We start from the raw sequence: 15,446 nt of genomic DNA, 5'->3' as shown, positions 1-15,446 counted from the left end.
CATAATAGTAGTATATATTATTTCCAAAAGAAAAAATACCATAAACCAAAAAGGAATGGAGAGATTTAGGGTTTCTAATTTTTTTTTTTTATAAAAAGTCTCTTTTGCTTCTCTCCAAAGTAGGGCTGGGAGGGGGAATCACGGACGCATATCTCTCTCTCTCTCAATTCTCTCCATCATCTCCCACAACCCCGGCAGCCACAGCTCCCATCTTCCTCAGCGACGATCCCCTCCTCTGCAGACTCCAGCCCCCTGTTCTAGCCACCACTTGCAGACGAGCTCTGCAACCGCCGAGCACCACATCACCACTCTCTCAACATCCTCGGCCCCCTCCTCCTCTTGTTCTTCACTGCACCAACCACAGTAGCCGAGAAGCAGAGCCCGCCAGCAACCGAGGTTCTCTGCAATACTAGCAACTCTCCATCCTCATCGTCATCATCTCCAGGCTCATCTGTTCTCGCTGCTCCCACTTGCCGTCACCGCTGCCAACCACACCAGCTCCTGAACCTAGGCAACCACCAGCTATGCCTGCCACGAACCGTCCATCGCTGCAACTCCGACGACGCCCACAGCAGCCGTTCCCCGCAACCTCGCGGCGACAGCTTCTGCCGCCGTTATTCCCTGGTCCAGCCTTCCTGCAACCCAACGCCTTCGGCCTCCTCTTCACCTTCCTGTTGCAGCAAAGCTCACACCCCCCTGTAAGTCCATGCACGCACAAACACATATACACACGTGCATGTAGAGTTTTCATTTAGTTTATTTATTTTTTATTATTTTATTTTTTGTTCCTGTCTTTCTATTTTCTATGTTGATTATTTTCTTGTTTTAGGCTGATAGGGGGTTTTTCATTGTATAGGGAAGTAAAATATCTAGGTTGTATTTATTATATATATACATATTTATATTGATTTTGTCCAGGTTTTAATAGTTAAAGCTAAAGTTTTTTTTTTTTTTTTTATATTCACATGTGTGTGTATATTAAATGAGTAATTTTTATTTTTGTCATGTTTATTTAACACCCCTGCTTAATAATGGATAGTCATATTTGTATTTCTAAGTATTTGTTATTAAATGGTTATAATTGATATTGTAAAATTCTCTTGTTAAGTTTAAACTTTTATTGTTACAGGATACTTAACGTTTTTTAGTTGATACTCATATTCGTATATATGCGGGATTGTATATTTATTTTTGCAGGTATTAAATCACTGGTGTATATTCATGTTATTTTCATTATTATTTTGTATCATCATATTTTTTTATTACAGCGTATGTTTATGATATGGTATATTCAGAATGTTTTTATTAAGGTGTTCTATATTTATATTGCATGTTTATTTATTCTGCAGGTGTTCTACATTTATGTTATTTTATTTCGTATATTTATGTTATTATGAAAGTATGGTGTATTTACGCTATTGGTACGTTTGTATATATTTTCACATATTTGTGTTATTATTAATGTGCGATGTATTTATGTTATTGGTATTTTATTGTATATTTAATTTGCATATGTATTATTCTCATTGCCTTAATTGTTTAGTGGCATATTTATATTATCATTTAATTGCACGAGTAGTTTGCTTATTTATTATAGTAATTGCCTCATATAATTATTTGCATATTTATATTATTTTTGACTGCACATTTAATTGTGTTTCTATTTTAGTGTTTGCTATGTTTCCTAAATATCACATTGTTTCCATATTGTATATGTATACACTTGCATAATAAATTTGTAGTTTGAATTATTTCCATAATTTTGTTTGCATGTTCATATATTATATACTATTTATGGGATTTAATTTGTATTGTCATATTTGTATATAATATTCGATATTATTATTAGTATCATAATTATTATTATTATTATTATTATTATTATTATTATTATTATTATTAGTATGGTAGGAAGCATTATTATAGTATTTTTAGTATATATGGTATATATTATGGTATTATTACTATGTTTGTGATTAGTATTACTTATTGGTGTATATTCTTTTAGTATTCTAATATGTGTGGTATTATTTTTTTTTATATAGTATCTTTAATATTTTAACATATATTATATTATGGTATTTTGTAACTTACTTTAATATTCGTAATATTTCAGTAGATATGTGTTATTAGTATTATCATATATATTATGGTAGTTTAATTTCTTAGCTTATTTTCCTATTAATATATATTAAAACCTCCCAACTAGTATTTTAATACTTAGAAAGACTCTAGAAGATTTCCAAAATTTTGGGAGTGTATTTTGTAAATTATTTTCGATTTTCATCCCTATGATTTAAATGCGGGGGTATGAGCCTTCGGGCTTCACGTACCTTAAGCTCTGAGGGAATATATGTATATATTTATTTATTTATTTTCTCTATATATTTATAAATTCATAAAAAGGAGTAATTTAAAGAATTATTAGATTAACTAAAGGATAATTTCAAATTAATTAGGTACCGTTCGTAAGAACGGGCGCGTAGGGGGTGCTCGTACCTTCCCTCGCGTAACTGAACTCCCGACCCCAACTCTGGTAATGTAGACCGATTCTACCCCTAACGGGGTAGTAATCATGTGTTCTAACCGCACTAAAGGTTAGTGGCGACTCCGATAATCTTATTTTTAATTAAAAATTAAAATTAATTTTTATTTCGCCACCCAGGGCACACGCGCTCCCGGGACATCGCGACAGCCTTTACATGCTAAATTTGACCTCATGTTCTCCCGAAATACTGCACTATGATCTTGTCTTGTGTAAATAGTCACTACAAGGAATAATCTACCATTTGGAATACTGGAATATTTGAAATGGAATTTTGTGCATTTTTTTTGGAATGTGCGCACCTATGCACATTAGAGTATACTCCTAGTTCTCTATAGTTTACTTATGATTTAGTGTGCATGGAACCGAGAACAACTGAAAGAATGTTAGTGGTTACCCTCAAATTTAGGTGCTTAGAAATCCTAGGAGTTCTTTAATGGTGAAGTTCTTGGGAATACTAGTTATCCTAAGGTTTTATGAAAAGTTATAGTTCTTTGGTGTATGTTGTTCTCTCTCGTGTTTCTTGTGCTTAAATAAAATATTCGATCTTTCCATATTTCCATAAATCAGCCATGAGACTTTGGATCACTTCCTAAGGAAAGTATAGGGTCAAAATTCAATTCTAGTCTGCAATAAAAATGTCACGGAAGTAAATGTAGATTTTGTTCGAGCAGAGGAATAGAAGATACTTTTACAGCCCATGAGTCAAGCATCCAATGAATTTAGAATTTCAAAAAAGTAAGGATTTTTTCCTATACAATTCAACTTACTGCTTTTTCAAGCTTACACAAATTCATCATTCATATGTAGAACTCAATGTATGTATGTATCACCTGCATTGTTTGGTCAAGATTAGCACATCATTTGTTCGAACTGAGCTTGCCTATTCATTATGGCTTCTAGTCGATCTTCAAAGGTGGACACCTTCTCTTTCAATTGTTGGTTCTCCATTTCCACGGTATGCACCCGATGAGCCATTTCCATTGCACGGTGCTATGTAATTAACATCCACATAAAATCCAGAAATAGTTAGAAAAACGTAATGATATAGTAAAGCACAAAATACAGGTAGAAACCAAAAGTACCATGTATTTTCATTAATTTCAAAGCCTGTACAATGTAGATAGAAACATCAAAGCACACATACAGCCATTCAAAAGCATGGTAAAATAGAATACAGGAAAAAATAAATAAAAATAAAAATAAAAATAAAATAAAAATAAAGTGTGCATGAGCACAATACACAAGCAAAAGGGAAAGCGCATCAAAAGATCCCAAGCATGTAGCCTATTCTAATCAGAGTTAGAATTAGAATCAGAACTGGTCAAGCAAGGCGAGGTGGCTACTGCCCTAGCGGCATCTCAGTCCCGTGCCATTTCCTATAAAATATAACGCAAGTTAGGGGTAAGAGGGGAGGGTCGTGGTTTGCGTGGCCTGAGTTTACAAAGCGGCACCAGCTAGTCAGGCGTGTCCGCCGGAGGCCCCGCGGCAACATCTAGTGGCATGATCGGCCTAATCATATAGGACAGCACCAACTGAGTGGGCATGTCTTCTATAAGCCTTGGGGTAACATTCAGGAACTGCTCTCTAATGGGTGGCACAGAAGAACGCGTCAAGGGCAACTGCACATTCTCAATAGTCACCCTTGGTGCTTTTGTCTCCTCCGAAATCTGTTTGTGCTCTCTTAGGGCTGCTCAACCCCTGGAAGAAGACTCTCCCCTTGGCGGGTCCTGGACCCTCTATCGCTTGGCAGCGCATCGTGGCAAGTGGTCGTGCTTTGAGGCAATCCAAGGCTCCGTTTGCAGAGGCATTGGCGAAGAAAGATGAAACCCTAAGTGCGCAGGGATGGGGCGTCGCACAAGGTGAGGCACAAACACAAACATCCGTAAAAAAAGATTTAGTCATTCGGTGCATTATGGATAGTAAACTAGTACCAAATATTAACATATCATCAACATATAAGCAGATAATTACGCCAAAATTACCATCAAATCTGTTGTACAAACATTTATCCAATTCATTAATTCCTGACCATCACTTATAAGAATGTTATCAAACATTTTAAGCATCCATTGCAAAGATGTTTGTTTAAGTGCATACAAAGATCCAACTAATTTACAAATTTTATGCTTAGCACCATCTACTTTAAAACCTTTAGGTTGTTCCATTTAAATTTCTTCCTCTAGATCACCATTCAAGAATTCAATTTTTACATCCATGTAGCATATATATATAGGTTATATATAAAAGCTAAGGCAATTAAAACTCTAATAGTTGTGACATTTCTCCTTCCTTTTGGTTATACCCTTTGGCTACTAATCTATCTTTAAATTTATCAATACTACCTTCTTGTCTTAACTTCTTTTTGAATACTCATTTACACCCTATTGTTTTATATTTAGGTGGTAAATCTACAAGATCCTATGTGTTATTTATTTTTAGAGATTCTAATTCATCTTCAATTGCTTCATTCCAAAACATAGCATCTAGTGAAGTTATAGCTTGTTGATATGTATGTGGATCATCTTCAACTTGAAAATTTATCACAAATTTAGATTCAAAATTCGTTTCCTTTCTACATCTTTTACTTTTCCTAGGTTTAGGATTTTTTATATTGTTGTCAAAAATTTCTTTTCCACAAGATGTTTTATCTATTACTTATCCTTTATCTTTTAAAGGAAAAATGTTTTCAAAAAATTGGTGCTTCTATTATTGCATTTGGTTCAAATACATTATTATCAAATCTAACTATTACGAATCTAGAGGCAACGCACGCTATTTTGAGCATGTCCTATAAATACACTGTTACTTGTTTTAGGACCAATTTTGCTTTTCCTTACTTCTTGCAAACCTACTTTAACTAAATGCCCCCACACTTTCAAATATTTTAGATTGGGTTTATAGCTATTCCATAATTCATAAGGTGTTTTACCACTTTTCTTAGGTAGTATTGTATTGAGTATATGATTGGTAGATGGAATAACTTCTCCCCACATATTAGAAGGCAAACCTAAACTTACTAACATTGCATTCATCATATTTTTCAATATTCTATTTTTCCTTTGAGATATACCATTTTGTTTAGGTGTATAAGGAGATGTTACTTCATGTATTATTCCATTTTGTTTAAATCTTGATTCGTATTCTCCTCCTTGATCAGTTCTTAATATTTTAGATTTCCTATATTTTTTATTTTTCTCTTCTGTTTTAAACTTAGTAAAAGCATCTTTAGCTTCATCTTTTGATTTTAATAAATAAACTATTGTATATCTTGAGAAGTCGTCAACAAATTTTATGCAATAATTTTTACCACCTCTAGCTACTCATCTGACTTTTAAAGTCTCCTAAATCACTATGGATGAATTCTACTAATTATTTACTTCTATAGTAAATTTAGCTTCCATACAAATTTCATTTTATTTTATTTTTGTTAGAGTTAGCTAAGCTTGCTATTAGACCTAGATTCCTCATTCTTTTAACATAAGAAAAGTTTATATGTCCAAATATATCATGCTAAAGATCTAAAGAATCAACTAAATAAGCATAAGAACTAACATTTTTTATTCATACTATTAATAACAGTCAATACAAACAGTTCATTCTTACAGTAATCCTTACCTAGGAAGACACTATTACGAGTCAAAATTAATTTGTCTGACTCAAAAACCAATTTGATACCAACCTTATTGAGGATGGATCCAGAAATCAAGTTTCTTCTATTATCTTGTATATAATGTATATTTGTCAATCTTAAGATTTTTCTAGATGTGAGCATAAGGTTCACAATATCCTTTCTTAGCACAAGTGAGGATTGGGCATTACCCATAAATATTAGGGAAAAAAACAAGAATTTCCTATAATACAAATCTCGTGTAAGATATTGATAATTAAAAAATGTCTCCCTTAAGGATTTTGAGATACATGGAATCATGAAATCGTAAAGTATAGAAGAAAAGAGAGGAATGAGGCTGAAGAGGAATCAAAACCTTGTGGGAATCATTAGGCACTGAAATTGACGACGAGAGGTTGCGACGGCGACTGGCTACGATGGTGACGACGAGGGGCTCTACGAACGGCGATGGGCGAGGGGCTGCGACGGTCTGTGAACAGCGAAGGGCGAGGGGCTGCGATGAACAGCGACTACGAGGGGCTATGACTAACGGCAATGGCGAGGGGCTAGGGCTGCGACGGAGAGGGGAGGAGGGAAACAGATTAGGGAAAGGAAGGAGGGAAAGAAGGAGGATCGGCAGGGGCGGAGGGAAGCAGATGGGGAAAAGAGGGAAATAAGGGAATTTGGGAGAAACCCAAGCGGCGCGGGAAAATATATTTATGCGTATTAGTGACAAATTTAAACTGTCACTAATACCTCCCAAACCGTCACAAATGTATTTAATTAAATTATTTTTATATTTTTTAAATAAAGAGCTTATTAGTGACGAATATAAACCGTAACTAATATTATATTATTAGTGACTAATCTTCCCGAACCGTCACTAATATTGTTAGCTAAATTATTTTTAAATTTTTTAAATAAAAAAGACTATTAGTGATGAATCTAAACTGTCACTAATACCCTGTTATTAGTGACGAATTTTCCCAAATCGTCACTACTATTGTTTACAAAATTATTTTAAAACTTTTTAAATAAAAAGACTATTAATGACGACTCTAAACCGTCACTAATACATGTTATTAGTGACGATTTTGAAAATTCGTTACTAATAATGTTAATTATATTATTTTTATATATTAATACAATAATAGTAGTGACAGCTACCTAATCATCACTAATAACAACTTTTAGTGACGGATTTCATTCGTCACTAATACTCATAGAATCGTTGTTAATATTTTCCCGAGATAATTTCTGTGCGGAAAATGGTTTCTTGCGATAGTTTGGACAGGAAAATTGATTTGTAGTGACGAAAATATTAATTATGGTTTTAAAGCTGTCACTAATAGTGTCGTATTAGTGACGGGTGCTAAAACTGTCACTAATGCTTACACTATTAATGATGGTTCTTAAAAACCGTCACTAATACCCACTTTTAGTGACGAAATTGAATTCGTTACTAATAAATTCGTCACTAAAAACCTTTTTTTTTTTTTTTTTTTGTAGTGGAAGTGGGCATGGTTAAGTAATTTGACTTAAAAAAAAAAAAAAGGTTGTAAAAGTATGATAATAGAAATTTGTTGCTGATGAGCTGCGAACTAACTCCATTTGTTTGTCATATTTTTTTTTTATTTTTACTATCATTATGACTATAGAGAAACTAGGTTTTTAAAATTTGTCATCTCAGAGTATCTCAGGAAGATGCAAGGTCGTGTTAGGGCTCAAGATTGTGTGAGGCCCACATACAATGCGTTTTTCCAGATACTTCTGGGATGACACATGAGTATATATTTACTTTTTATTGTTTTAATTAACTTTTAGTTACACAGAAGGTGTTGTATTTGGAGTTGGTATATATGAGTAGAATTCAGGATCCCAAAGATCTATGCGCAGTTGGAGTTGGGTTTACTAATTGTCAGGCTCAATTCGGTTCAATTTTCAATTGTCTATATTTATTGGCATTTGCAAGTATGAATTTTAAATTGTTTGCATTTTGAAGCATAACTTCAATAAAATGCTTGTAGGATGTTCCATGATTCAAGAATGGGAGAGAGAGTTTTATTTCATGTAAATTTAAATCAAAAATTTAAAATTCATACTCTCGGATAGTATCTATTTGTATTTTGAAATTTTAGCATGAATTTTGAGGATTGTTTAGTTGGTAAATCGGATTAGATACCCTGTTCAATTCTTGAGGGTTGACGTCAAGGCTCTCCAATTGGGGTAAAACTTTATTTAATATTTGGCATGTAAGATGGAACAATATGAGAATTGAATTGAATAACAGTTAATTATATAGCTAAATATAAGATTATAAAGATCAAGTTCATTTCACTTCATTCTATTATTATGCATCAAACAACTCATTAGTCAAACGCATTCTAAATACACACGACCAAACTAACTGTAGGAAGAAAAAACCTGTGTCTTGAAGAAAAAAAAAAAGTTGTTTTAATTAAGGATATTATTTTTTGAAGTTTCATTTGTACTTATCGTTCTGTTTCATTCATGTAATTCCTGAACTTTTAAATAGCTTTGTTTATCAATGGGGCTACTGTATTTAATTATTTTCATTTAGTTTGATTAATTAGGAATTTTATTAATTGTTTTATGTTTGCGATTTTGTTAGTTTGTGTTAATTTTTATAAGACAAGAGGGACAGAGGCTTGTTCATTTTTTTATTGAACTGCAAATAGTAGGCACGTTCCACTTACCGCTCTAGGATCCAAAAGAAAAACAAAAGTACTTAATTAAGGCAAGCTAGGTATCTACCTAGCTAGCCAAACACAACTTAACATGCTCCTTATACGCCTAGCTTCTATACCATTAATTTGCAAAAGTTAAGTTCCATATGCAGATTGCAGCTAGGAAGCTTTAGTTTTTCAGTTCACTTCATGCTGATTTCTTCTTTAGAAACCTTTGAGCAATGTTACCATTGCCTCCATATGTGAGGAAACCGCCGGGCCTATTTTCTTTTCCAATAAGGTACAAAATCCTCAGCACTTCTGCCGCCGACCGATCATATGCAATGGACACATTGTTCGCAGACACCACATTGCTGGTAACTTGGCCGCCGGCACCTTGCTCTTTGGGAACCACAAGGCCTTCGTCCTTATCGCCTGCGCCTCCCAACCTGTTTCTCAGTTCCGACATCTTGACGGTGAAGTCCGTCACCGTGTAATTATACGGCTTTACCACTGTATTCTTTCTCTGATTCAACAATTCTCTGATGATTGCATCTTGGCTCCATTCCACCGCCATTAGTCCTCCCACCAACTGATACACATGTACATGCATATATGCAACATTATATCTCATCCATGCATCTTATATATATATATATATATATATATATATAGAAAGAGAGAGAGAGAGAGAGAGAGAGAGAGAGAGAGAGAGATTTATGGAATTCGAGGTAGGTTTACCCTTCGGGATGCGGGTCCTTGGAGATTAACGTTACCTCCGACGTACCCCGTACCTCCGATGTAAGGAATAAAGTTGCTGGCAATGAGGAAGTTGACGTTATTGGCAAAAGGGTTGAAGGGAGGATTCAAAGGATAGCCAAAGGCCTGATTCATAATCTCTGCAAACACTGCCGCACTTAAATTCGTTTGCGGCCTTGCAAATCCCGGAACTTTAGCCAAAATAGCTCTGCAATATATATATATATATATATATATATATATATGTATGTAAGTATATATAAATTTCTTTTCAAATTAGCCCTTTCGATCTTGTTTTCTATTTTGCTTCCGGTTTTTCGTTTTCGCAAAGAAAAATAGTAAAGTATACGCACCGTAGGTGGTCGACTTCTTGCCAGGCGAATTCCTCGAAAAGTTCAGCAAATTCAGGGTCGAGGTTGGCCATATCTGGAGGGATGGGCGCCGGACCTCCCTGGGCTAACTCCGGAGCAACGTCATCTAATCCCTTCCCTGTGGCTCCAACCATGAAGAGTTCGGTTTCAAGAAACTCGACGTTCAATGGAAATTCTATTGTATCTATATCGACTCCAGGGATCTGTCCGTATGCGGCACCAGTGGAAGGCGGCGAACTGCAAATTGTAGGTGTCGAGGGGCGCCGGGGCGGTGGCGGCAAGGGCGACTTGGGATAAGGAACGGAATAAGATTGTGGAACAAGAGAAGAGACGAGGATAGCTATGATTACCAAAGTACAGAGGGTAGTGGAAGTTCTACAAGCAGCGGTAGTACCTGAAACTATTGTTGCTGCCATGGCTGTGAGTATGTATGTATGTATATTGTAATTGGGCAAAGCAGTTTGCTTTGGTCTTCTTGGTTTTTCTTGCATGCTAACTTGTTTATATATATGCATGGTAGAAGAGCAAGCCTGAGTCACACCCATACCCATGCCGGCAGTTTTAATTATTTATTTATTTTTGTGCGCAAGATCCATAGCCCAAAGCCTCAAATTAAGGAAGTAAAATGGCACTGCTACTTTGGGGGCACATTTTTTTTTTTCTTTATTTTTTATTGTTTTTAATGGGGGAGGTGCGTGGATGATCGAGATCTTGGCCTTGAGACAAAAATTTATATATATATATATATATATATATATATATATATATATATATTAGAAAAGAAATTTCTCCTTTCTTTTCTTTTCTTTTTTTGTCTGATTTTTAATATATCAGAATGTTTTTGTAACTACCTATAATTTTTTTTAAAAAAATTCTTATAACTATTTATAAATATTTTTAAAATATCCCGATCTATAAATATTTCAAGAATACTACATAACCGTCCATAATTATACTAAAATAATATTTTAAAATATATTTTTTATTATTTTTTAAAAATTTATTTATTTATTAATTTATTTTGTTGAAACTATGATTCAAAAGTTGCAGAGCACGCGCATGTGGCTAGGTATCTATATATATATACATAGGGTTGTTTTCCTCAATTAGGACAACATAGGTGGAGTTTTAAACTTTATAGGGCCAAGAGCAAGAAATCATACCTGTGCTTGTTTTGTAAATTTTAGACATTAGAAATAGGTCCCTCTCTTTATATGGAAAAATTATATAGGGACAGTCCCTGTCTTTTTACAAGATTTTGAGTTTGGTATGCTATGGGCGTAAGGATTAAGTTGGGTCAGGCTTCCCAGTCAATTAGGTAAAGGAAGTATGTTATACCAGCAAATTAGAAATTTTATCAGTAAAGCATAGTATTTGATTATGAGTTACAGAGTATGATTTTGAACATATCAAAGCATGAAAATTATACGGTATTACAGATTATAATTAATGAGTTTTATTTAACTGTATGGCATAAGTAGTACTGGAATATTATAGAATTTTATACAGATTTACAAAATTATGATTATATAGTTTTCACAGAATTACGATATACAAATTATACAGTTTTATTTACAGAGCTATGACTATACAATATTTTACAGAATTATAGTTTATACGTTCATACAGAATTATGACATACAGTTTATACAGTACTATGAAATTCATATTGAAGGATCATGGAAATACAGTATTTTATAGGACCATGATTACACAGAATTTTACACAGCCATGATTATACAGAGTTTTACAAAACCATGATTATACAGAGTTTTACAGAACCATGATATACAGAGCATAGAATCGTGACATATAGAATTACAATTGATACAGATATACAGTTATATTACAGCGTCATGGTTAATACAGAGAATTACAGCATTATGGTAATTACAGTTTATACAGAATCATGGTAAAATAGATAGATGTTATATAGAAATAATATTGTATAATATCAGATCCTGATGGAACAAAGCAGTTTACAGAGTACGGTACCGTAACTTTATAGTATGGACAGTGAAACCATACATCTCAAATAGAGTATGGTGTTGAATGCCGATTGTACCACAAGTAGAGTGGAGGGCTCCCTGGCGTCCGAACCAGGTGGAGTGAGTCTTTCATGCTATACAGACATATACAGGAATACAGTTAGGCTAGCACTGGTAGGCCAACCAGTGTTTAGTCTCGCCTATGGGCTGCACAATCTTGTCATGAGGGGTTAAATCATGATATATAGTCATCCAGGGAAGTTTTCTGAATTATATACATATACAGTATACACAGAAAACAAAGATTATATATTATAGATAGAAGTATGTTTAAATAGTTAACTCAGAATTGCTATATTTTAAATGACATAGCTATGGGTATAGTACAAATACCTTTGCATGATATCTCATTTATAGTTTTAATAAAAGATATGTTTTGCGTATAAAATCATATGTCACACACTGGTATAACATGTTTCTCCTTACTGAGAGGTGTCTCACCCTAACATTATGAACATTTCAAGTAACCTAGAGAGACGTGCAGGGCCAGCTTAGAGATAGAGGAGGTGGCTGAGTCGATATAGTTTTGGGGCGAGTCTCGGGTTGAGTAGTAGAACCCTTAGTATTTTGAGATTTTTAGGAAATGATGTACATGTGTGTATATATTTATAGGTGGATCAGTAGTACTCTGGTATTGTGTATTTTGGGATATGGTTTGGATATTTAATTAAATTTTTCCGCTGCATAGGTAATAGACATGGAATGCACAGTTTACTACAACATCCACTCTGGGTTGTGATGATGACAGATATTTATACACAGGATATTAGAGTTATGATATATAGCTTGACAAAAAAAATGGTTAGAAAGTTACAATTTGGTATCAGAGCTTAGGTTGTTAGGTTCTGTAAACTATAGTGTACAATGAAAACAATACTAGAGTATAAGAATAGATCAGGAATTTGGTGAGTCAATGTTGGAGAAATAAGATGAGTATTTAGGGTTTTGTTCCATGATAGGGAAGCATGATTTTCGTAGTGGTTTCTGTGTCTTTCCTGGGGTGATGATTTCAGGAAAGTCATAGTAAACTACTGTCGGGTTGTGTTTCTCATTTGCTGAACTAAATCTTATTGAGAATAAGGGCGATAGGTTAGTTGAGGATATGAGATTTCAGTTAGATAAATATGTTAGTTATGTTATGTAGACAGGGTCCTCAGACTATGTTTATCTTCTTTTCAAGATGGACCATGGGGGTAGCAGTGCCCACACCAATGGTGATGATAGTGCAAACCCCTCTGGTGTAGGTGGTGGTGATTCAGACACAGTTCTGCGTAGTGTGCCTCAGCAAGTTATGGCTGAGATTGTGCAGAGCTCTAGAGAGTAAGGAGGCCCATCGACAGACCAGGGCTATACCATTGAAAAGTTTACTAAAATGAATCCTCTGGTGTTCTTTGGAGTATCCAATCCTGTGGTGGCCGAAAACTGGATGTAGGAAATCAAGAAAATACTGACGGTGCTCCACTGTACATATGATCAGAGGGTTCTCTATGCTACTTATAAACTGATAGGTGAGGCCGAGAGATGGTGGACGGCTACGAGATTATTGGAGGAGCAGAAATGTGTACCAGTGGCTATGACTTGGTGTCAATTTAAAGAAATCTTCTTTGATCATTATTTCCTACTACCATCAGAGAGGATAAGGTAGCAGAATTTCTAAAACTGACTCAAGGAAATCTCACGGTCCAGCAGTATGCGACAAAGTTCATTGAGCTATCACGCTTTGCCCCTTATGCCGTCCCAAATGAGGTTAAAAAGGCGATGATGTTTAAGAGGGGCTTGAGGCAGGATATCTACAAGCAAGTGCAAGATTTTTCTCCAAATTAGTGGACAGGGCCACTGTAGTAACTGAGAAAAAATAATAATAATAATAATAATAATAAAATTATTATTAATCAATTAAATATTATTAAATTAATTAATTAAATAAACAAATAAAAGGAATAGTATGAAAGAAAAAAAACTAATTAGAATAATGATAAATATATATAAGCTTAAGATGTAAGGTTACCTCCTAGAGAATCCAATTTCAAATTGAAATTGGAAGGTAGTACCCTCATAACAGAGAGCTCACGCTCCCTTGTGCACCTCATGTCACTCTCTCACTCTTTGTTGCTTCCTCCTCTCTCACCTCAATTTCTTGACCAATATTCGGCCGATCGGGAAACCGAAGATACCATTGGGTTCCTATCTCCGCCATCAACATTTCTATTAGAGTGGATTTGTCATAAGAGCGTGGAACGTCCTGCTTATCTTACTACATAATCAACCACATTAAATACCCTGATACCATTAACTTATAACATAATAACATCAACCCGAACTCGTGGGTAATGGGGACACGCCTGTCACACACAGCGGACACCTAAGCAGCAGTAAACATAATTTCTATACAAAATATACAATTCTAGAGTTTATAAAAACCTTAGTGTGTATGTAATGTATATATACAATCCTCACAACCTCAGGAAGAAAAACTAGAATCATACACCAAAAATCAGCTGATCCTAGCTCAAAAACTCACCCTCCTAGTGGGGTAGTAAAAACTGCCTCTAATGGCGCAGAGCTCAGTCCGTCTGTCTATCTGGATTTCCTAAAATAATTTTAAGCTAGGATGAGACACCTCTCAGTAAGGGAAATAAACTAAATACATTTTTGTGGCAACATGAATATTTGTGTGCTATAATAAATATACAGTACATACTACATACTTGAAACACTGTAAATATCATAACTAAATAAACATACAATCTCATAGTTACACTAAATCATACTGTATCTCAATGTTTATAAAATCATCTGCTATAAATAGTAGTACTGAAATATACCCAGGATGAATAACTAGCTGATGTCATGTATTACCCCCCATGATGGGTTGTGCAGCCCAAAGGCGGGACCCGACAATGACTGGTCGACCACTACCGAGTCAAAAATGTCTTTAAGTACGATGAGCCCGCCACACCCTGGTCCAGACTACTAGGTGGACGTCTACAACACTACACTAAAAGTCACATCGACTATCCATCTCCCACACCCTCTACTAGTAGGGGTGGTAGCATAAGTCTGAACTGAACTAAACTGTATAGCTATGGTACCGTGCTTCTGAAAACTGATCTGAACTATCATCTGGATTCTGATAACATATAGTACATGATCATATACTGTTTTAACATAAATAGATTGATAACATTTTCTGAATTCTATCATAACACAAATAATCACAGCCTTGCGCCGGATAACATACATAACTGCGGCCTTGCACTGGCTATCAATCACGGCCTTGTGTCATACATATTATACATACTGATCTAAATAAATGTACTGTTTATCATAAGTGCTGAAATCATATTTTCCTGTATTATCCATGTTTTTTCCTGAAAATATCTATAAACATGCATTTTCTGTAAATCTAACTTAACATAATACAAT

At 34.7% G+C, this 15,446-nt stretch overlaps 1 protein-coding gene across 1 annotated transcript; it reads right to left on the bottom strand.

Moving 5' to 3' along the window:
• Positions 1 to 9,050: 9,050 nt before the first annotated feature.
• On the bottom strand, positions 9,051 to 10,388 carry LOC131150401 (ferritin-like catalase Nec2). The gene is made up of 3 exons (XM_058101107.1): positions 9,955 to 10,388; positions 9,584 to 9,776; positions 9,051 to 9,434 (listed from the first exon to the last, which is right to left on the bottom strand). The coding sequence occupies exons 1-3, from the start codon at positions 10,386 to 10,388 to the stop codon at positions 9,051 to 9,053; spliced, it is 1,011 nt and encodes a 336-aa protein (XP_057957090.1).
• Positions 10,389 to 15,446: the final 5,058 nt, after the last annotated feature.

This window comes from Malania oleifera, chromosome 3 (assembly GCF_029873635.1).
Source record: "Malania oleifera isolate guangnan ecotype guangnan chromosome 3, ASM2987363v1, whole genome shotgun sequence".
NCBI classification, from domain to species: Eukaryota; Viridiplantae; Streptophyta; class Magnoliopsida; order Santalales; family Ximeniaceae; genus Malania; species Malania oleifera.
Note: the sequence above shows the minus strand (reverse complement) of the source record. Positions and strands in the feature narration are given on the sequence as shown.